Genomic DNA, 23499 nt, shown 5'->3' with positions numbered 1-23499 from the left:
CACATGAGTGCTATTTAAGCAGGGAATAATAGAAAGTTGAATTAAAACAGCCTGTATACTTGACTCAGCCTAATAGGCCAATAACCAGGTCCAATTATTAGTTGGGAATTATTTATTAATTGTTATTATTATATTATATATGCACAACACAACAATGACAAAATAGGCAGTTGGAATATCAAGATCTCTACTTTTTTAAAAAATAACTCCACTATCCAAGTTTATTTATAATTTTTTTATAAGAGGAGGTGAAGAAAAATAAAGACAAGACATGATTTGAGCAATAGAAAAAAGAATTGAATTACACCCTTCAACAACATTTCAAATTCCCTGATCTATAAAAATCATTGAGAAATTTTTTAAAAAATGAACCCTCGGAAATATTTAAAAAAAAAAAAAGAAATCAGAAAATAACATATTGGGGGGGCACCCAGCAGGAAGAACCGGCCCAATCAATTTGCTGCAGCCACTTTACAAATTACAACACCTTCTTGAGTCAAGGTGTGGGTGTAACCCCTCTAGGTGGAGTCCTGGATTCGGCCGGAGGTGTCTGACCCTCCGAGCCTTTTGAAGGATCATCTGACGACTGTCGTAACCCGTCATCCGTCTCTCCTCTATTCATATCTTCTATCATACGAACAACCTCTTGCATTGCCGGCCTTTGATCAGGCACAGTTGAAACGCAAGCCATTGCTATCTGCAACAGCTGCACCATCTCCTCCTCTATGTTGTGGTACCTCATCAATTCCACGTCGAATACCTCAGCCGTCCACTCCTCCCTGACCACTGACTGAACCCACCTGGGCAAGTCAATCCCTTCCTCGCCCAGCGATGCTTGATTCGGTGCTTTTCCTGTCAATAGTTCTAGGAGTAAGACCCCCAAACTGTAGACGTCGGATTGGAAGGTGACTTTTCGGGTCTCCACCACTTCGGGTGCTCGATAGCCCGCCAGACGGTTAGGTGGGGTAGAGGTACCGAATAGAGGGTTGAGCCCGAAGTCGGAGATGCAGGCATCGTTGTCGGGTCGGAGTAGGATGTTGGAAGACTTAATGTTGCCATGGACGACCTTCCCCGTTGCGTGGAGGTGGGCTACACCTCTTGCCGTGCTTAATGCTATCTTCATCCTGTTGTCCCAGTCCAATGGCGTACGACCTGACCCTCTGCTACCTGTGAAGTGTGAACATAATGTTACAAAAATTAGGACCGTACAAAAATTATCGATATAATCGAACTGACTGATAAGCGAATCGATCCATTGATTATTTTTAATAACCAATCGATCGGTTAAATTTATGTCAAAAACCGACCGTAACCAACACTAATAAGATTAACTATTACATTAACTAAAGACTTTTTCATTAACAAAAATTATCGATAATCAAGCATCATTGTCGCTTTCTCCATTTCATTTTTATTTTGCATGGGAATATGAATGAATGGTCAATGTTTTAGCCCTCTTCCGAGTTGAAAGTTGTGGCTGAGGTGAGAAAAGACTTTTGAAAAGTCCAAGGCAACACCACCATGTGAATACACTGAAAAAAGGTACTGTGACACTCAAGAGTGAAGACTCAGTCCATGGGCAAAGCTTGCTTGGACATCCTGTGGGGGTCCTAAAACAAAAAAAAAGGAAAAGGAAAGCAAAGAAAAGAAGGGGGAATAATGTCGGTGGTGACCACCGTTCATCATGAGGCTAGTGTATGCCAGCTTCGGTGGCACATGTGTAAATAAAATAACCTCCCCCTCGAAAAACTCTAAAATTATGATTTGTATAATTTTTATTTAAAATGAAAAAAATATATACCATTAGATTTGTAAACCCACGGGTCTGCTATAGTTTTATTCGTTGGCACTCCTAGAATGTTTTTTCAAGCCAACATTATTACGGGAATCTTGGGATTTACCTTTACTCATTTTCCAGCATAAACTACTTTTATTCTCATTCCCTAATAAATAAATAAATAAATAATGTGAAAGGAAATCAATTTAATCTCTAAAATAAATTAATAATTAGATGGAATTGCCTGAAGGGTGGGGGAAATTGTACCGTGTAGAAGAGCAGATAGACTTCCGGCGGCCATGAAATCGGAAACAAGCAACTTCTCGTCCTTGGAGTAGTAAAACGCCCTCAATGGCAGCACATTGTCGTGTTTGATCTTACCCAGAATCTCCATTTGCATCTCGAACTCCCTCTTTGTCACTACCACATCTTTCAGTCTCTTCACTACCACCGTAGTCCCTTCTTCCAGCACTGCCTTGTACGACGTCCCTACGCTCCCTTTCCCCAGAACTTCCGCTGATGCCCTCAATAAATCCTCCAAATCGAAGCTGTAAACCCCTCCATTGAAGAACACCAACTTATTCCTCTCTGCCTCCATGGACCCGCCCGTTATGTCATCTTTCGAAGAGGAAGTTCCCGCCTCTCCAGCAATTGCTCGTGTTGCGGCCGGGGGCTTAGGCTGCTTCGGGGATTGCTGCCGGCGTCTTCTGCGGAGACATAAAAGAAGGAACAGTAATAGCAGGAGAACGACGAGTGCAGAGCCAACTGCAATTGCGACAATGGCGACGGTGGACAGCTTATTTGACTTCTTGCGGGCAGGTGTTGGAGGTGAAATTGAGGACGGAGATGGGGCTGGTGATGGGAAAAATGGATTACACGGAGGTAATGGCCCGCCACAGAGATCTAGATTTCCAGCGAATGCCGATGCAGGGAATCTGGTTAGGACCGCAGGGATTGAACCATTGAGATTGTTGTAGGAAACGTTGAAGTCCGCCAATCTACCTGGGTTGATGCTGGGTAGATTGCCTGAGAAGCGATTATTCTCCAAAAAGAGCCCCGTCAGGCGTGTCAAATTGTTAATAGCGAAGGGGATTTGACCGCTGAAGTTGTTTGAGGAGAGATCGAGTCTGGTCAAACGAGTCAAGCGAGTAAAGCTCTGCGGGAACCCACCGGAGAACTGGTTGTTTTGTAGATAGAGGCTGCGAAGGAGCGTCATATTGGAGAAATCAGCTGGGATCTCACCGGAAAGTCGGTTGGAGCGGAGACTCAGTACTCTCAGCTGACTCAATTGTCCGATGGTGTTCAACGGAATCGTCCCAACAAGACCCACTCCAGGAAGATGGAGGCTAAATACAAAAGAGCGGGTCGCATCGCACTTTACTCCGACCCAATTGCAGGCCGAATCGGAAGCATTCCATTGCAGGCGATTCTCGTGTGGAGTCTGAGCTAAGAACGCAAGGAGGGCTTGCTTGTCCTGCACCGGCTCCGACCGAACGCCCCCACCCACCAACAGATTCAGAAGAAGCAAAGTAAAGAAAACAAACGCAGACCCACATACCCCTCCCATACTATACGACTGGTCGGCCTGAAAAGAAAACAAAAACCAGGAACAAAAAAAATAAGCCCCCTCCTGTCACTTATATACCGGCTGTGATCGGCGGCATTAGAATGCGATTTCCGATAAAGAATAAAGCAGCTCTCCGGTGAGATTCCATGAGAGACTGAGGGTATGAGATAGAGAGAGGAGAGGTATCACGAGGCTTCAAAAGTTAAAAAGTAAAGCTGGGAGAAAGAAACTGAAAACAAAATGTAGCGGAAGCAAGAAACGTTTTTATTTTATTCTTTTTTTCCCCTTTTGTTCTAATTACTTTTATATTTCCGGCACGCGCTAATAGTGTAGCGTGTAAGTAGTTGAAAGTATGAATGAGTAATACAACAACCAATCGTTGATTGAGATGATAAGAGCTAGTTTGATAAAGTATTCGTAAAGTAGTAGAAATGTCAATTGAAATGTTAGAGAATTTTAATAATAGATATGCTGTTTGAATGCTGGGTAGGTGTTTGATTGAAATTTTGCTATTAATATTTGTGTTGTCTAACATATTATGATAAATTACGTGTAGGGATATTATATATTTTAGTTGTAATAGAGAAAAATAATTGTATCGAAACATAAAAATTAATTTATAAATTTAATATAATCAAATAAAATTTAAATAACAGTTAATTTAAAGTTACTTAAATTTAATATGATGAAATAAAAATTAAATATACTTAATTTATTACTAAAGTAATTAATTAGTTAAGTTTTAATAACAACTAATTTTTTTATTAATTAATTTATCAATAAAAGTGTATGGGTATAATAGGAATAAGAAGTTTTATTGGGGACGAAACAGACAATTACCATTCAAATGCTATGAAAATGCTTCAAACAAGTAACATTTGAAAAGTACTAGAAAATGTTAAAAAAATGCCTCGAATTATATGCAACGAAAATGTTGTTTGATTGACAACTAACATTTATACTAATAAGTAGTATAAATGCTCCTAAAAAAGCTGATCCAAACGGGTTCTAAATTTGACTATGATAGTTCTTAGCGCAAACGGGAAATCGTCTCGCACGAGTCTCGACCCAGGTCTCAACTGATTCATAAGAGTTATGGGGTCTTTTATATAATCGGGAATTTAATAATCAATTTTTTGATGGGTAACTAGATGGTTCCACAATGAGCTACAGGTACTCGTTTGGATGATTCTGTATATTAAGGCCAAAAACATTGAAATAATGGTATTTATAGGAGCCATGTGGCAAAGACAGATAAGAGCAGAACCAGAGGACTCACAACTGGTGAACTGGAACATCACAGACATGGCTGCCAGGAGAGTCTTCGGACATAGTCATACATACATATACATATATATATATATATATATATATATTAATATGAGCTGGGACATTATTATTTTAACGGAGCCAACAATGCCAAGAAATGGAAGGGACAGTATACAGATTTCACATTTGGCACTTTATCGGTGCTATTTTGTTCATCTTTTCATATTCGCCATAACTTGATTAAAGAGGTATGGTTGCATTTGGATCCAAAGCCACCTTAAATTGTCTTTCTTTTCTTGTTTTCAATAAATTTAGCCCTTATAAAAGAAAGCGGGAAAGAAAAATATAGTACCCGTTTGACACTCCGATCACCAATCACTAAAAGCAAAACTCACCTCACAGAATCATAATTTTTTATCTGATAACACTTCATCTCGGTTTGTCAAAATACAAAACATTCTCAAACGGATTTATAAAAGATGACACGGAAGTGAAGTCATTGAGTGTTGGACAAAAGTCTCACATTGGGTAATAACCTAGCAAAAATCCTGTATATAATAGTAAGCCCTCCTTCCCTCTAATAGGCCTTTTAGGGGGAAGACAATGGGAGCCCAGAATTTCTACATGGTATCGGAGCAGGTGTGCACTCATCCTCGATAAAAAGTCCACTCGTTGGGTCTTGGGCAGAGATACCCAACCCACGAGTGCGGGGAGTGTTGAACAAAAGTCTCACATCGGGTAATAACCCAACAAAAATCATGTATATAATAGTAAGCCCTCATTCCCTCTACCTCTAATAGGCCTTTTAGGGGGAAGACAATGGGGGCCCATAATTTCTACACTGAGTATCTATAAATCGAGTTAAGGGTCTTTACAATAAAAATCACTGCAATTTCAATTAGGAGCGTTGATAGTGCATACTAGTGTGGAGCCCAATCTATTTTTTAACTTTAATAAACAAATTTGATAACACTGATTGAAATTCCAAAATATTGCGGCAGACAATCCTACTACATGTACCCTCAACTACTATAAACCCTAAACTTGATTTGTTGTAAAGCAAGATATCAGTCAATCACGCACAGACTGTTGTGACCAATTGAATGAATGGAAGAGCATACTACCCACTACGTGCCTCATCTACAAAAAGTAAAGGAATTGACACTCTCTTCTTTTTTCTGGTAGCGGAACACATTAAAGAGTGATGATTGCGACTCTCCTTCCTTGGGAATTACTCTATGGAGTTGGTTGGGCATATCATTCATGGAGTCCTCTGGCCGTCTTCAAGTAATTATATATGCTCAAAGGGAATACAACACACCCATATGTGAAAAGTTTGTCCACTAATAAATAGAGCTAGAGCTGACATTCTAGGTGGCCAAAAATCGTCTTGGCCTATTTAAGCTAATGGATCCATGACCTCGTTGTACAACAGGTGAAACTGTGAAATGCTATCCCAAGGCAAGTGCATTGGGTATTAGCAGGTACGACTACTTGACTTACACTTAGTTTTTATTGTATCACATCTTGCATGTCGGACTAGGCCTCTTGCCTAGACAACCAACTACCATGAGTCTTGCCTGCTCGACATGCTTGCATCTCATATCGACCTTGACTTCATGTCACCTCGACTATCAATCCCCCCCCCCCATCAAATGGGTCTCTCATGCCAATGTTATCATCATATTTATATATACGTGCCAACCTTACTTATGAATTTGCACCTACATCTTCATTGACAATAGAGTTGTTACCCTGAGTTATTTCCTATAAATCATCCTGTTAATGACACCAGGCCTGCCATTGACTTTATTCTGCTCGGACTCTTATAACACAAGACTTTTCTCTCTCATGAACAACATCACACCTTCGTTTATGGCCAAGCATTGCATCACACCACTCTACATTCATCTCTCTTTTAGGCTCTTGGTCTCACTGTCTTGACTGTCGAAGCCTCTTTGACCGTCACCCCATCGATATTCGGAGATTTCGATTATCACCATTTGCATATCTTGCAAGTTGCTAGTGGTCCATTTTAATTATTATTTGATTCCGAGCACATACAGACATAATCTTCAGAAATTCAGAACTCATGCTGTCATCTTTCGTTGATTGTCTGCTCTGCAGGGTGTTTTCTAGCAGTAGTTCTCCATGAAAACTAAAAACACACCCAAGTTGCAAAGGCATAGTCGGTAACCTAAAGATCCCAGACGAGAAAGACGTTGGCTTTAAGCCCTTTAATAACCACGAGCCCATTGGAATATCGAAAGCCCAAAGAAACGGGGTTCTGAGGGTCTGTTGTCGTAAAAAATTTACTGCAGACCTGTTGTGATTTGATTTATGTTTGTAAAAAAATAGCTTTAAACTCCAGAGTTCATATTTCATACTTCTGTTCTTTGAGCCAGAAAAAGTAACGAACATTATAATATGCCGCGATCGCAAGTTACTTCGGAAACAAATGTTATCCCTTCCAGCGGAGAGGTGCCGTTTCAACGATTGAAATTTGAAAAGTAAACTCATCGTAACTTCTTGACCAGGCATCAGTTTTCCGAAGCCTCGTTATCAGTTTTGCTGTTCGAAAGTTACAGCTACAATATCCAACAAGTTGAGTTTGGTTTATCTACACACGGTTGATCGTCATGGACCCAACAAAACTCCCTTCAATTATATGGTGCTGACTGCTGAGTAGCGAACACGTGGGATTGTGGATTAGGAATCTAGCAAGTGGGTTTAATTTCTGATTCATTGGTCTTCACAATACCCTATCCGTTATACACAGCCCCTGCCATTCTTGAGTGAACCCCCATGAGAAAATTCCAAAAACCCTCTCTTAAACCCCTCCCTCAACTTTGATTTCTTCTTTCTTTCGCTCCTGAAATCTTTAATGGCGTCCATATCTAGATTTGTTCTCAAAGATTGCAACTTTAAGACATGCGATGTGGTTTATAGATCAGACTCTTGTTTCCTTGCTGGGAGAGCACAAGCTCATCTGGGTATGTCGATATCTGTCATTCTTGTTGCAATTATGATATTTTCGCTTTTGGGATGCCTTTTCATTTGCCCTCATATTGTGAAATTTCCGGTTTCTTCAGTTTGGTTGTGGATTCTGAATTTCTGATGTTTAATTGATACGAGTGCCCAAATTTATGTCTTTCCAATGTTTCCCAACTTTTGAATTTGGAATTTCAGATGTAAGAGGAGTTTATTTGCCTGAGAATGGAAGAAGTTTGACCCTTCAAAGCAAGTCACAGAGTCCAATTCTTTCTCTAGCATCCCCTTCTACAATTTCGAAGAACAAGAGGTATCTTTCAAAGCAGCAAGGAATTTGAATTTGTGTGTCTTCTACAATGAATCTATGCTTTTGATAGTTGTAATTATGCAAATGATGCAGTTTACAATGCTTGTCAATTACCGTGGGTATAGCATTGGCATGATTTTTCACTTCAGGTAGGTAGTATTTATAGACGCTGAAGAGATTGCGACCTAGGAAAAGCTTGTAGTACTCGGCTCATAGTTTCTTATCATTTATTTATAATCCCTGCAATGTGGCAAGTTTTTCTTTCATTTTCACTCTTTTTGAAGTAGTTCATATTGTTCTTTAGTTGCCAGGAAAATATGCAGTCAATTACTTATAGGTAGCATGTAGTTCTCTTCGTACAATGGCTAGTTTGATGACCTCTTTCTTCATTAATTTCCGTTCATTCACAGCATAAAATTACAATGACGGTGGAAATTTTCTGACTGTTGTGTACAGGAACTCCCCAGTTTTATGCAATGCGGTGACAAATATGTCTGGAGATGTCCCCAATAGTACACCCGGTGGAATGAGCAAGTATGAGAAAATTATAGAAACTTTGACCACTCTTTTTCCTGTTTGGGTATGTGTAATATGTGGCTTAATTTTTTATGAAGATATGGGCTATGTTCCTGTTTTTTACTTACAGTACTTACTGAAACTTCTTAGTTGATTGTGCAGCTTAACTTATTTAATTGAAATTCATCTTACATTCTAAATCTATTTTATGGTCAGGTCGTATTGGGCACCATTGTTGGAATTTACAAGCCAGAAGCGGTGCTATATCTTCTCTTTTTTCATCTAGTTGATCTAAAAGAATTCTTCTTCTGGTTAACCAATTGAATTTTGGGGTTTTTGTTCAGGTCACTTGGTTGGAAACAGACCTTTTCACTCTTGGACTGGGTTTCCTCATGCTTTCAATGGGATTGACGTTGACATTTGAGGATTTTAGACGATGTCTACGAAATCCGTGGACTGTAAGAAGCAACACATCCACACCTAAATTAGTTGGATGACTGGTATAACAGAATGGTCTGTTTTTCTTTTCACAACTGATTAAATCATAAATGGAAAATTTTTCAGGTTGGTGTTGGATTTCTTGCTCAGTACTTAATCAAACCCATGCTTGGATTTGTAATTGCTATGGTAATTCTCAACATATTCCTCTTATGTTTCTGATGCCTCTAATAACTTTTGTCTACTTCAATTCGTTTTAGAAATGTATCCTCCATCCATTTAATGGATGTCAAAATAATGCAAACATTGAGTATTTGATTACACATTCTCAATGCAATTAAGTACTCTTATCCAATATTAATTCTCGGTATCTTCACATTTGACATCAGGAAAATGTTGCAATTCTTGAGTTTTGTGTGGGATCAGAAACTGTTACGAAGAAGTTAAATTGATTAATATTCTTGATGCTTTCATCTGGTATGGACATTAGTTCAGAGCCAAAATTATGCATATTGGATTTGTGTCAATTGTGCATGCTTATAGAGGTGTAGAGACAGATAAGACTATTTTATTCAATAAATCCCTGCCTACATATTTTGCTGGGGAACTAGGAAAAGAGAGGAAAAAAATCTAACTGCCACATCAAATGTCAGGAATACGGCTCGATTTTATGGTTATAAGACTTTATTTACAAACATGATATTACTTAGTGGGAAAGTAATTTTGCATATATGTGTTTGTGTGTGTTGTATCATAAGTCATAGCCATAAACGTATGTAAGAAACATAAGGGTTAGAGAGAGTTGTTCTTCTTGATCGTACGAGGCTTTTTTGGGTTCAATTAAACTCAAATTTTTCTTGTAATGTTTTATTCTCCCTAGTAAGGAACGAGTTTATTCTCTCCATGGACTTCTGAACCATTCAAATATCTTTTCTTTACTCGTGTTAATTTCTTCTCCACTTTATCCTTTTTCAGCAGATGAACATGTGGCCCAGTGGTAGAGTTGCAGGGGTGCAACCTAGAGGTCACATGTTCAATTCTTGGACATAGCTTCTCTACATGTTATGTGGGGGGGTAAGGTCTGTGTACATTTTCGCTTGTCCCCGACCCTGCTCGAGAGTCTTGTGTGCACGAGTGTTGTTTACCTTTTACTTTATCATCTTTCATTGGTTTGGTGTGTGTGCATAGTGTGTAGCATGTGTTGAATCATGTTATTGATTCACTTCTGCTGTGCCAACAATAAGTGTTGAAATGGAAATTTTACAAATTATTAATCTTCTAAGTGGAACATAACTCAGTATTCTAGTAGAATGTTGCAAAAAGTTCTTGCTATTTGTCCCCATTATTTTAAGACATTGTTTTGATTATGATTTCAATTTCTGACAACTGAATCTGTTATTTCAGTCTCTAAAGTTGTCTGCGCCCCTTGCAACTGGTCTTATATTGGTCTCATGTTGTCCTGGAGGCCAGGCATCTAATGTTGCAACCTATATATCCAAGGGGAATGTAGCACTTTCAGTTCTTATGACAACGTAAGTTTCAATTGAACTTGTGCACTGAGTAACCTCCGCTACAATTTGACTTTCCATCTGCCCCTTCTACGCTTTCCATTTTAATTTTTCACATTCTTTTCAGCAAACCTACTGGGCTGCCATGCTTACAGAGAAACCTAAAATTTTGAATTCCCTTGACATTTTATGTTTAGTATGCATAGAAAGTTAACAACTCATGAAAATAAGTTTCATTCTGATGATTTTTTTTTGAACTTCGACAAGGATGAAATTGTAGGATAGCAAATGATTGTATTGAAGGATACGATGGGTAAAATCTTATGTGTGCTTGTTACGCTTATTCAAAGTATTGATCTTGGTGCCATACCTTTGCTAAAGCCAATAGTTGTGAAAACCTAGTCCACATGTTCAAGCATTCAGGAAATAAGGAATTAAGACGTTCCCTTTTGACATATCCTGTTTCACGAGAAACTAAGGCATTTATGGTTATATGATTGATTTCAGATGAAGTACACGTGGAAAAAAAATCTGCATAGCAATTGTGTGGTTATGAAATAAATTGCTAGGTTTAGGATTATGCCTCTCTCTGAACAAACTTGGAGTGAATGAGCTATATATGGTGCAGATGGGAAACGTTTTTGCATGTAGCTTCCAGAATATTTTTTGTGACAGTGCGCTTTTGGTTTGAACTTAAATGGTTGAACAGTAGACAATGGTTGTGCAAGCAATGTGCATCGTAGCATTTTGAAATTGGTGTGGCCAGCTTCTCTGTGTACAATTCATTTTCAAATTGAATCTTTTTCCCCTTGTCACTTCCTTGTGCGTGTTTGTGCATGTGGAATTTTTGTAGCTGTTCAACTATTGGAGCTATTGTGATGACACCACTTCTTACTAAGCTTCTTGCGGGTCAGCTTGTTCCAGTTGATGCTGCGGTAAGTAGATACATGCTTAATAATTTGAGTTGTCGACATCCCTTCAATTTTTATTACATAAAATTAATGGTTGTCAAGAAATTGATTTACTCTAGTTAATATTTTGTTCACACAGATCGTTGGCCTGATAGCATAACATATGTGGTTCTCTGCAATGTATAATTATACTTTTTTCCTAAGTTTCATATATTTGAGCATCTGGTAAGCTGGACTGGACAGGCACGCACCATAGTTAAGTGTCAGCAGGCTGGGTTTCAACCCAAAAAGACCAGCCTGATAGTTAAAATGCCCACCCATATTTATAAACCCATGGACCATGCCATGTGTACACCCCTGGGGTGGCTCTAATACCTAATGACAGCTGGCTGGGTTTGAACCCAAAAGATCAGCCTGATAAGTGAATTGCCATCCATCCTTATAAACCCGTGAACTACAAACCCGATGTGGAATCAGCACACACCACTTGTATAGTGATAGTTAGCCTCTAATTCTGCTGGATATCGTTGTGGGGAATTAACGTTTAAAATTCATTGGCCTGTTCGTGATACTTGAGTCTGGAATCTGGATACGATCTGAAGTTATGTTAGTACCATTTATACTCACTTTTTGTCAATGTTTATTTTATTCTCTCTTATCATAACCTTTAATTTCGTGCAGGGCCTGGCTCTCAGCACTTTTCAGGTTGTTTTGGTGCCAACGATTGTTGGAGGTAACTTGAAAGTATTCTAAGTTTGTTTTTTCTTTAGATTTAATTGCATGCAAGGGTGACCTTATTGTGATGAAATAAGTATATATGAAGTTCTGTTTTATGTGGCAGTGTTATCAAATGAGTTCTTCCCGAAATTCACTTCGAAAATTGTTACAATCACACCTTTAGTTGGAGTTATTCTCACTACGCTGCTCTGTGCAAGCCCAGTAAGTTCTCAGTGGAGGGATCCAGTATATGATATCTAGACATTTTATTTTACTGATATTTATTTACTTTTAGAGAGCTGAATTAATATATCTCACCTCATAGATAGGGCAAGTTTCAACTGTTCTGAAAACTCAAGGAGCACAATTGATACTTCCGGTGGCTCTCCTACATGCTGCTGCATTTGCTCTTGGTTATTGGCTCTCAAAAACATCGTTTGGTGAATCCACCTCTCGAACCATATCCATAGAGTGCGGGATGCAGGTACTTATATTTATACCTCTATAGGAGAAAAAGAACAGCTGTTTACAAGCTTGTTTCACATAAAGCCACCTGCTTGTGTCTAAAACATTCACTAATTGCCAGATTATTTATTTGATTCAGTAAAATCTGTCCATTTGTCTACAGAGCTCTGCGCTTGGATTTTTACTCGCTCAGAAACATTTCACAAATCCCCTCGTCGCCATCCCTTCAGCTGTTAGTGTAGTTTGCATGGCGGTAAGACTCTTGTTGCATTCTTCAAAGCTCCAGACTTTTTGTTTTCTTTTGCCATAATCCTTATACAAGAGTTTTGTGGAAAAAATTAGGATCCACCATCTTATTTGCTGTTTATTATATCTTTTACAGCTTGGTGGGAGCGCTCTTGCCGTCTTTTGGAGGAACAGGCCAATTCCTTCTGATGACAAAGATGATTTCAAGGAATGATAAATATTAGCCTTTAAAACCTTCTTCCAGTTGGTAGTTTTACAAGAGACATTTTTCGCTATGATCCAGAGAAAATTTATGCTGTCATCTATTCAAGGATGAACCCCCTACGTGCTCGATGGCAGAAACTTATCTGGATCCTTTGAATAATGAAAAGGGAATTTTATATCCGCTTGGCCAACTGTAAGTCTGATCAAATCCAGTTAGGATAGAGCATCTTGTAAACTTGAAGGTTTTATTAGAGTTTTGAGGTTCTGTTTGTTTTTATCTTGCGACGCATCTGTTGTCATGAGCTTGGCTTCGCCACTTTCATGGCGATTGATTGTGGACCTAACATCAGTTCTGGGTTGGTTGCCAGCACCAAAACCACCCTACACTTCAGCTGCCCTCACCGGAGATTCATCCGCTGGTAACACCGACTTGGCATTCTTCTTTGGAGGCATCTGGATCAACTTGCTTACATAAATGTCTCACGGAGCGTGCCAAATTGTTTACGGTTAGGAACTGCACAAACAAAATTTGTGAAAAAAGATGAACTTTTGTTGATCAAACGATGTCAAAGGAACAAAGAGTTTAAAGAGTATAGTTGTTTTTCATGAATTTGACAGAGGCTCCACATATGATATTATGGAAGTTATTTGTATTGTTTACCTGACCCAAATAGCAACGGAAAATGTCGGTTGTCAACAATTATCCGACCCATAAAGTCGGGCTAGTAAAGGTTTTGACCAAAGTTGGTGATCAGGTGTGTCGATTGTTCGGCTGATAATCAACCAACCCAACTCTTGCCAACCCTTAATTCAATCCTTGCGGACCCTGGTAGACTTAGAGCACCAACAACGAGGGAGCATCCAAAAAATATTTGAGATCACCGTCATTGTGTTGGATATTAAGATGTTTTATATGTGATGTGCTTTTATAATCAATGATTATACTACATGTCACATGTATTGAGAGTAAAATAAAGGTCATAAATTGGGATCTATAACATTACTGTGGAGCATAAATACGTTGGGCCATACTAGGGATAGCAATGGGTCGAGTACCATTTCATTAGGAAATAGTAAAACTGTTTTCATTTAAGATATCCTATATCAAAACTTTTTTTAAAAAAATATCATTTAAATTTTCAAAACTAGAATTGTTCCATAATCGTTTACCATAGGGTATCGATTTTCCATTTAACTATTTAACTTTTCATATTTTTTATTTTTTCATAAACGGTCAGATAAATGTATTTATACCCACAAGTCCGAATCCTAACTGGCCCCAAACTCGAACCAGAAACCTGAATCATGCATTAAAAATAGAATAAATAAAAAAAATCAATAATCTAAGTAGGATTTTATTAATACTAAATATGATGTATCTTCAAATAAAAATAAGTATGATATATCTTCCAATGTTATATTATTATTACAATGATTCTATTAATATTAAGGATTAATATGATTCTATATATGTATAATTTAGTGATTATTAGTATGATATTTTTTGAAAGGGGGGATTCGAACCCCTACTTATCAGGGTGATTCTATAGATGTATAACTACACATTTATTTCAGAATAATTTAATATCCTCGTCTCCTTAGAACTCATGAGTTCTTAGAGTTGGGAGAGTAAGTACCCAACTGACCATCTAGTCTAGTATGAATATATGGTCTACTATTTTGATTTAATATTATTTATCATGTTATAATATATCATCCTAGTAATACATTTTATATAGATAATTTATAATATTATTACTATAATTCATTTTTTTTATTAAATAGTTCGTTATTCTAAATTGGACATCAAAAATCAAAATTCAACCCAAAATCATATCGAGTTTGAAAATTAAAACCAAAACGATTTTTAAACCCTATAAGTTTGGTTTTCGGGTTTCAGTTTGACCCAATGCCCACTGACAGTGCCGGGTCAGCCCTAACTCCTAAGTCAAGCCTCCTTCCAAATCCACCGGTTCACCGCGATTAATTATTAATTATTAATAATTAATAATCCTCATAATTTTGTGGGTTTATTCTGCTCCTCCGTCTATTTCTCCTACGTACAGGAAGCTTCCGGAGACTAGCGAAGAAAGAACCCTGGGTGACTTTTTTATATAGCTTAGAACGTAATTTCTGATTTCCTCCGAAGCAGTCCCGTTCGTTCGTTCTTTGTTTTTGGTGGGTACAGATTGAGATTCAAGATCTGGTTTTTGCTGCATTGCATTTGTTGCAGAGAATAAATCGGTCAATTTAACAAATAAAGGAAGAAGAGCGAGATACAATGGAGAATGGAGGAGCAGTGCCCTCAGAGAAACAACAAGGGGCGTCATACACGTATTGGGTGAGGGAAGCGACTCAAGAGGCAGCGCCTCTCCCGGTCCCCCGCAAGCTTACTTCCGAGGATCTCTCCTCCCAGCCTCGGCCCGCGGCTCTCGGTTCCGTCTGGAATCGGGTCAGTACCACTTTAATTCTCCGTATTCCTTTCCAAGTCTACAACTTTGACATCGCTTTGTTTGTTTATTTTTTTTAAATTTTTTTCGTGGAACAATCTCGTGTTTCTAACGCCGACCATTGTTCATGGATATAGTTTGATGCACATGGTTGTTATAGTGTCTTGTTTGAGCGCATGTTCTTGCAGTGTATTCGTGAGTAATGTTTTAGCCGAATTGGATTCATCTCCATCTCACCTAGTCAATGATTCCCCTTTTCTATTTCCACTTTAATCTGCCTTAGATCTCTCACTTTAGTTATCTCTTGACTTGATTTGCCAGACTGAGTTACTTCCAATTTCTTTGGAAGTGGGGTTTAGACTGTACAACCACTTGTGCAAATGGACTGCAAAGTAGCATTACGCCGCTTTTCATGTAAATATGGATCCTTTGATCCATAGGTGGTTATCCAACTCCTAATACATTGCTGGCTGATCTTGGATAGCTGTAACTCTGTTAGGTTTTCATCTGAAAGGGTCAAAAAATACTAACCTTTGCCTTTGGGCTTCATCAGGTAGAAAGTTTTAGGTTTCTGGGGGTTGCTTGGAATGGGAAGAAGTAATCCTGGAGGCTCCCAAGTTTCTGATATTTTTCTTTTGAAAGATATGCTGAAGATTGATAATGAGGTTAACTATTGGCTTATGGTTCATCAAATAGAACTTCACTTTTAGCATAACCAGTCTTCAACCCATGCGTTATATGGAGTTATAGTTAAACAGAAAATAGACCTTTACTTTAAAAAAGGCAACTTTCATGGTTGTTTGTTATTTCAATCCTTGTGTTATACAGAGTAGATTTTTTTAAAAAAAAAATTTTTGGCTATCAATTTTCATTTTAATATTTTTTGGGAGTCTGGGACGCACGATAGAATACTGCTGCTGGAAAAGGATTACTTTGCTGCTAATTCTATAACTATTTTTAGTTTGAGCAATGAATTCTAAATTTTTATGATACTACATTCATCTATATTCTGTAATTATATCTGATTTTTATTTTTATCAAGCCTAGGAGGCAGCCGGGGAACACATCCTAATTGAGGAGGCTATTATCCCCCATGGGCATGGGTTCAAATCCCCCTACCCTCACTTACCCATAAAAAATAGAAAAATGCCTTGAAGGGAGCTGGATACTGTTTGTATGTGTGTATACATTTTTGGTTGGGATACCCATTGACTAATATATTCTGAGTCAATGGTTCAATTTTGTACAGGCTGGAACCTGGGAGGAGAAAAACCTTAACAAATGGGCAAGTGACAGGATAAAGGTTTGTAATTCTTTGTAAGCTTGTCGTACTTTTTGAAGACATTCCTTGCGATTGCACTGTCATATGCTGTAGATTTGTAGTGTTGTTATGTTGATTTTATGGCACCTGAACAATTTTGTCTAGGTGATTATGGATTTCTTTATTGCTATCATTCTCATGTTCTGTCTGTCGCAGGAATTGCTTAAATCGGTGGGCTTTTTGGAGTTTTCCGATGGCAAAGCAGAAATTACCAATGTTCCAAAGTGCATAGGCGACGTGAGTCCTTAAAACAACCACTAGTGCATGCGATTAACATTCAGAGGGCTACCAAGCTTTTAGGAGTTTCATTCATTTGTATTACATGCCTTTGTTACAGTTGATTCATCTATGATTACTGTAATAAATTGATTGCCACCACTTTTTGGGTTTCGGTTCAAGACTATGAAGAAGCAAAGGAAATATTGAGCCAAGCCCATGATTGTGACTTAACCAGTGTGCAATGATGCTGACTAAATGACTTTTGTAGTAACCTTCCAGTAGCGGAATAATTAGTGCTGAGATAGTTGACAACTTGCTGTGCCGTAGCATTTGTTAATCCTATGTAACTGGACGAAACCCTCATCATAGTGCCTTTTTTTCACCTTCATTTGTGAGGAGTCACACTAAGCCTTGCGCTGTACGGTAGGAGGTTATCTCTCATTTTGTAAATTCCACCACTGCTCAATGTCAATGGATTTGAATTGGATATTTCCAATTTGGAATTACTAAGTTCAAACCATTGGGGTTTATTTTGTTGTGCCACACCAACGAACGTCATCCTAGTCTCTATAAGTGGAATATTGCTGACAACAGAAGAGTTTGGTTTGAAAGAAGGCCACAATTTCCTCTTAATTGTGTCATGATCTTTTTACACTTCTGTTATAGCTTTTCATTTTTATTTCCTATATATCCCATGTGGCACAGGTATTACCACTTTGTGTTTGTACTGATGTATTTTCTGAATAAGCAGGCATTTTTGGTGACCGTGCGGAACAAGAAACGTGTCGGCTATACTTATGAGTTGACATTGACGATCAAAGGTTTGCTTGTGCATAAAATAGTTTTGATGTGCTTTTCATTGATTTAGTTGGCTTCAGTTGAAACTGGAATGTTATTGGAATCAGGGGAGTGGAAAATCAGAGAGGACAATAAGATGGTTGAAGCTCATATTGATATTCCGGAGTTCTCCTTTGGAGAGCTAGATGATTTGCAGGTTTGTTCATATTTTTATTTGAGTTTTTAAGCCATATATGGTAGATCAAAATACATGGCACATGGGTTGTGGGATTTTGTCCCAAGTATGCCCCTGAGGATTTTTTTTATGTTCAGAATTTACTTGTGAAGGCCAACGATATATAATTCATGTTGGGGTGTGGGTGTGGGTGTGGGTGTGGCTTACTGGCTTCTAAGGGGTAAAAACAACGTTGTGCCAGATGCACGGAACTTTGTTTTGAACCCAATCTAAAGCTATCTAGCTAGTTTGGCTGGCCTAGTCTTGAATTTTATTCAGTTGGAATTAGGTGATGTTGAATGCCATGTTTGAGTAACTTAGCAGAAAACTCAACTAAATTCATGGATTGGCTTTTTATGACTTGGTCTCAAGTAGTTGTTTCTGGTTCTCTCAACATTTGAAAAAATAGGATAATAATTACGGACAGGAAAGGTGTCTCACTTGATTCATTTGTATCCAGAGATGTATTTGTAGAGTTATGGGCTTGGTTGGTGGGTTTTGAGCCTGGTTTTCTACCCGTTGAAACTCTTTGCCCTGAGATTTTTCAGTCATAAAGGATTTGGTCATGTCCACATGTCCATGTTAAGGACTAAAATCTAGTCAGAGCTTCCATTTTGAACTCATACAAACCTTCCCCCAACCCCCAACCCTTATCTTTTTCACTGTTGTACTAACTAGCATTTTGCAACGAATGACCGTCTTATTCTGAAAAATTATATTTCTTTTAGAGCATCAGATACTAGTCAAATGCACTTCTCTTTTGAATTGTAGATGGAAGTGCGGATAAGTGAAGAAAAGGATCTGTTGCATCAAGATAAGTTGCAGATTAACCAGGACTTGAAGCGGTTTTTGGAGCCTGTTCGCGAAATATTGCTTCAGTTTGAGCAGGAACTCAAAGATAGATAGAACGAGGCATGTCATCGCTTATCAGCTTTGTCCGTCTCTTGGTTAGATTTCGTCTTAGAGCTGGAAGTGTACTCTAGCATTCTTGTATGCCTGATTTTCCGAATTGGTTTGATGGAGAATAAGATAAGATGTGCTTTCCTTGTATTGCGTATAATAATCAGTGTTTAAGGATGTTTGTCTAGCTGAACTTGGCATAACTTATTGTGGTCTCCACATTGCTATAAACTAAATTGCACGCTGATACCATTTCAATCTTTTGACTGTCCTGTGATTTCTTTGCATGAAGTTTTATGTTGTCAGCTTGTCCTCTACAGGTTACATCAAAGATACAGATTTTAAGTGCAATTTTCAGTAGTGACTACTGACGCTGCCAGGCTCCATTTGATGGTAGCTGTTCATTATCCGTTTGGCATGACAGTATGGCACACTGCAATTAATATAAACTCGGGGAATGTTGTTTGCAAATGTCAACGTTATGAACGAATGAGTAGGGATGTCAACGGGATGGGTTTGGGTGGGATATTTTGCCGTCCTCTCTCACTGATTCCATTGCAACGGACCTCTTTGCCCATCCCAGTGACGATCCATCCACATTCCACTTCAATTTACCTTGTGATGGTGCTTCTTAGGTGGGATTGAATTGTTCCACACCTTTGGTGAATAAAAGCATGTATTCTGCAGTTCTACTTCTTTAGCCTTTTTGCACGAGGATTTTACAGTGAAAGAATCATTTACAGTGGTCAAATTACCCCTCCTGCTTGGACACAGAATATAAACTGAAATCAGGTGCATGCATCAGGTCTCTCTCCATCACTTCCTCCCAGCTGAACAACCTTCTCCTCCACCTTAGATTCCAGTTCCAGCATAAACTGGTCCAATGCTCTATATTTTCTATTGTAAGCTCTTGGTCTGTTGTGGTATACCAATTACATAATGCACGACATTCTTCTTTTGTAAGTGGGGAAGGGAAGCATATCAGTTTCTAAGCTGACTTGCAAGTTATTGAGCAGCTTATGAAAAAAAAAAAAAGAAGGAAAAAAACTATCGAGCAGGCTGGGAAATCACTCCATCATCTGTTTATTAATTGTCCTTTTGGTTTTGTCTGGAATTACCCTTGGAACTTAAGGTATTTGGAACCAAGCTTACCACATCTAGTGAAGGAACAAGCTTAAGCAAGCTTACAAATGAACCGACTATAAATTCATTATTCCAGAGTGCTAAACCATCTTATCTGTTTATCTGCTTATCAGCAACAATATTTGCAAAAGAATCACATAGGAGGCAGCATCACATAGCTTCCAACAGTTCCCCTAAGAAACATGTTAAACCAAACTTCTGAAACACATTTCGCATTAAATACCATATAACCAACTCTGTGTGAAAAGAAGAAGTAGCCTGAGGTGGAACAAACGAAAAACAAACGGAGATCCAAAGCAGCATTAAGTTTAAGCTATTAATGCTGCATTTACAGCATTAGACTCCATTATTGAACAAAGTAGACATCCCTATTTCAATGCATTGTTCATGACTAAAGGGAACTACTTGTTATTACCTCTCCTCTTGCGTGACCCACTTATTGCTGCTTTAGCTTTTGCCCACTCTTTTAAGGAAGCATCACTCCTCATAAACAAGCAAGTTTCGCCAATGCTAACATCTACGGCAGATGTTTGCTTTGGCACAAAGTTGTGTGGTTTCCCTACTTTTGAGGCAGAAGCCTTATTTTCATGTGCAGGAACCCGCTGATCTTTTACCAAAGTGCTTGTTACATCATCACCTTCTTTCACAACTGCAGGAGCAATAGACCCCTTTCTGGCATGTTCATTTGTATCCTCATTTGCTAAATTGCTAGCTGTGCTACCATTAGAGTTTACAGCACCCATATTGCCAAGTGTTTTTGGCTCTTGTTTCGTGAAAGTAATAGCAGGCACAAGTTGTGTGATACTGAATGAACTGCTCTTACTCTCACCAATCAATTGTGTCCATGACTTTTTGTTGCACCATGCAGCACCCCTGCCTGACTTATTCCATTCAGCGCTAGGTTGGGAAGTCTGAGTATCTGCGAGCCCCTTCACTGCCACTAATTTTCCTGTTTGGCCTAGGTCCTCCACTTCTCTGTTCTCTGATTGAAGTTGCGGCTTTTCATTCCTTTCCAAGATCTGCTTCTCAGTGGAGTAGAGAATGTCGTCGGATATGAGCTGCTTTTCATTTAAAGAAGAATTGCCAGGCAATAAATGTGAGACGCTGAAAGCACTTTTGCCCCCATCACTAACTGAATGATTTTCAGACCATGATAGATTGGTAGATGATTTGACACCTGATTGATGCTCCACAGGTTGAGCCTCCATTATTTCTTTTGAGCCACTTGAGTGATTTTGCAAATTCTCCTCCTCTTCCAAAACAGTAGACCCAAATTTATCTGCTTTTTCATGAAGAGATGATATTCTCTTCTCAGTCGGAGAAGTGTTCAACAGTTTCAATGAACCATTCGTTTGAGTTAGCAAATTTGACTTGCCTCCAGGAATTGCACATGTATATTGATCTCCATCAATTTCTTTGTGAAGGGATTTCCTCTCCTTATTAGCGGGTAAAGTTCTTCGTTTCTGTATTTTATGCTCATTATGAGTAGGATCATCTTTTGAGTGTCGCTTCTTATTGAATCTTGCTTTCTATGTATTTTGAGGCAACAAAGAGAAATTGTTTCAGACAAAAAAGAGAAGAAATTGATCTACATAAAAATTGATAAACAACTGCACTTCATGAATTATGGAACACCAAGCTTTACCTGATTATCCAAGAATGTTTCTTGTTTCTGACTATCCGATGAACCCACTCTGTTAGCTGCCCTCATCACTACATTAAGGATGAGATTATCATCCTCTGCAGAACTGTACACTTCGTTATCATCAAGTCTCTGAGCACCATTCATTTTGACGGAATGCTCTCCCTGATCGATCAGTTCATTCCCACTAAGCACATTCTTTTTAAGACTTTCTCTTGCGAATAGCTTGTCCATCACGGAGTCCATAATATTAAGCTCTTCCTCATTCAACACCCCGCTGTGCACATCCAGCTCAGAATTTCGTCTTTCTTCAGCAGACTGAGGAATACCAGAATGTTCCTCACAATCACAGAAATACATTGGGAGAGAAGGAACTTCAACACGCTTGAAACTGTATTTGTGCTTTCCAGTTCCGCTGAAGGGAAGTGATTTCACCTGCACAAAAAATTATGAATAGGGAAAAAAAAGAACTCTTTACTCTTCATTTAAATGCAATCAGGCAGTAAAGCCTCGAATCCTGTTTATGCCTGTTATCAAGCAATGAAAACACATTTCAAAATAACAGCCACCAGGGTCTTCGATGATCCACTGACTGGCATGGAGCAAATTGGACGAATGAAAACAGATGCTGGAGTAAGGAATATACGATAACTCAGCTATTGCACAAGTCTATTCATATTCATCATGTCATGGTACATGGACGTAAAATTTCAGCAAAACAGAAAACAAGACAAAATGGGAAAGAAAAGAAAAAAAAAAAGCATGGTAAAGATGTTAGGGCTTGCCTTTCCCAGTTTAGGGAAGAAAAAGTGAAGCTGTTTCTTTTCCAACTCTGGACATTTCCTGAGTTTTTCCCCAAAGTTTGTATTCTTATCTCCATCAATGGCGTTGGTAGATTTGTCAACTTCCACTTGAACATCTTCAGCCCACTCTCGTTTCAAGCTAGTAAGATAATCTTCTTTTGCCTTTTCAAGCCGCAGCCTTGCACCCTTCCAGACACACCCATTATACTGCAATGCCCCAACTAGAAGGTAAAACAAGCAACCATATCCAATAAATATGAACTGAATATTATCAGGTATTTAATAAATATGAACTGAATACTATCAGGTAAAAACGAGCAACCATATCTAATAAATATGAGCAAAGCAGTTCATGCAATGCCCAAAGCAGATAAAAATCAAAGTTTTCTTCATGATAACGCAATGCTATCAGGATCTACTGAATACTATCGGGTTCACACATAAGATTGCTTTTTTACGTATAGAAACACAAAAGTTACTTAAAGGTTATAGATTTAAGATCCATCCACAAAACTTCAACAGTTTCTACAGATGTTTTATGATAAAAAAACAACAAACTACCTAAGTTTCAGAATTTCCCAAGGAGAGGTGAAGGTCTTCAGATGCTGGACAAGCAAAAGTTGGGAATTCCTGGTTTCTCATTTAATTTGATTTTGGCTTTCTCGATCTCAGCAGCTCATTCTAGCTTTGCATGTAAATTTTTTCTTCCAACGATCGAAGAGAGAATACAGAAACAAAGAAAGTGAAGTGGAGATAGAGAACGGACCGTGCTGAAGAGCTTGGGAAGAGATTTGTCGGAAGAGGGAGAGAAGTCTAAGTAGGCAAAGCTGCGGCCTTTGGTCCTTATGATGTCTAAGGCTTCGATCCCACCATAAGATGCAAACACCTTGCGAAGATCATCGCTTGTCACGCTCTCCCCCAATCCTCCAACAAAAATTCTCGTCTTTTCTCCTCCTTCCATCTCCATCTTCAACTCTCGCAACACTGAACACCACTAATTTTGGGATAAATACCAGGAGAGGCGCAAATTCTCGCTTTTCTCCTGGCTTGGATATGGGATTGGGAGCATCAGCTGAGTCCCAAAGACGAAATC

At 38.6% G+C, this 23499-nt stretch overlaps 4 protein-coding genes across 6 annotated transcripts; 2 read left to right on the top strand and 2 right to left on the bottom strand.

Annotated features, from left to right (window-relative positions):
- Nucleotides 1-389: 389 nt before the first annotated feature.
- On the bottom strand, nucleotides 390-3591 carry LOC119993292 (probable inactive receptor kinase At2g26730). The gene is made up of 2 exons (XM_038840350.1): nucleotides 2045-3591; nucleotides 390-1167 (listed from the first exon to the last, which is right to left on the bottom strand). Exons 1-2 carry the CDS (start codon nucleotides 3342-3344, stop codon nucleotides 497-499), a joined length of 1971 nt encoding a protein of 656 aa, XP_038696278.1. The 5' UTR covers nucleotides 3345-3591; the 3' UTR covers nucleotides 390-496.
- Nucleotides 3592-6987: 3396 nt separating this feature from the next.
- On the top strand, nucleotides 6988-13193 carry LOC119993847 (sodium/pyruvate cotransporter BASS2, chloroplastic). The gene is made up of 13 exons (XM_038841131.1): nucleotides 6988-7606; nucleotides 7803-7914; nucleotides 8368-8491; nucleotides 8644-8685; nucleotides 8772-8885; nucleotides 8992-9054; nucleotides 10270-10397; nucleotides 11227-11308; nucleotides 11966-12017; nucleotides 12126-12223; nucleotides 12327-12485; nucleotides 12630-12719; nucleotides 12849-13193. The coding sequence occupies exons 1-13, from the start codon at nucleotides 7498-7500 to the stop codon at nucleotides 12924-12926; spliced, it is 1251 nt and encodes a 416-aa protein (XP_038697059.1). The 5' UTR covers nucleotides 6988-7497; the 3' UTR covers nucleotides 12927-13193.
- A 1751-nt stretch (nucleotides 13194-14944) lies between these two features.
- LOC119993377 lies at nucleotides 14945-19423 on the top strand. Of its 3 annotated transcripts, none has more exons than XM_038840504.1 (7): nucleotides 14945-15042; nucleotides 15150-15368; nucleotides 16616-16669; nucleotides 16844-16924; nucleotides 17658-17727; nucleotides 17812-17900; nucleotides 18690-19078. In XM_038840504.1, the coding sequence occupies exons 2-7, from the start codon at nucleotides 15198-15200 to the stop codon at nucleotides 18822-18824; spliced, it is 600 nt and encodes a 199-aa protein (XP_038696432.1). In that variant the 5' UTR covers nucleotides 14945-15042; nucleotides 15150-15197; the 3' UTR covers nucleotides 18825-19078. The 3 variants fall into 3 exon arrangements, with proteins under 3 accessions (XP_038696432.1, XP_038696431.1, XP_038696430.1); XM_038840503.1 differs by adding an exon at nucleotides 19139-19423 and having other exon boundaries at nucleotides 15042-15368; nucleotides 18690-18865; XM_038840502.1 differs by lacking the exon at nucleotides 14945-15042 and having other exon boundaries at nucleotides 15043-15368.
- Nucleotides 19424-20146: 723 nt separating this feature from the next.
- On the bottom strand, nucleotides 20147-23411 carry LOC119993374. Its single transcript, XM_038840498.1, has 4 exons — nucleotides 23173-23411; nucleotides 22389-22613; nucleotides 21607-22038; nucleotides 20147-21490 (listed from the first exon to the last, which is right to left on the bottom strand). The coding sequence occupies exons 1-4, from the start codon at nucleotides 23371-23373 to the stop codon at nucleotides 20363-20365; spliced, it is 1986 nt and encodes a 661-aa protein (XP_038696426.1). The 5' UTR covers nucleotides 23374-23411; the 3' UTR covers nucleotides 20147-20362.
- Nucleotides 23412-23499: the final 88 nt, after the last annotated feature.

This window comes from Tripterygium wilfordii, chromosome 23 (genome assembly GCF_013401445.1).
Source record: "Tripterygium wilfordii isolate XIE 37 chromosome 23, ASM1340144v1, whole genome shotgun sequence".
Taxonomy (NCBI): domain Eukaryota; kingdom Viridiplantae; phylum Streptophyta; class Magnoliopsida; order Celastrales; family Celastraceae; genus Tripterygium; species Tripterygium wilfordii.
The sequence above is the reverse complement of the archived record's forward strand: the minus strand, read 5'-3'. Positions and strand labels throughout refer to the sequence as shown.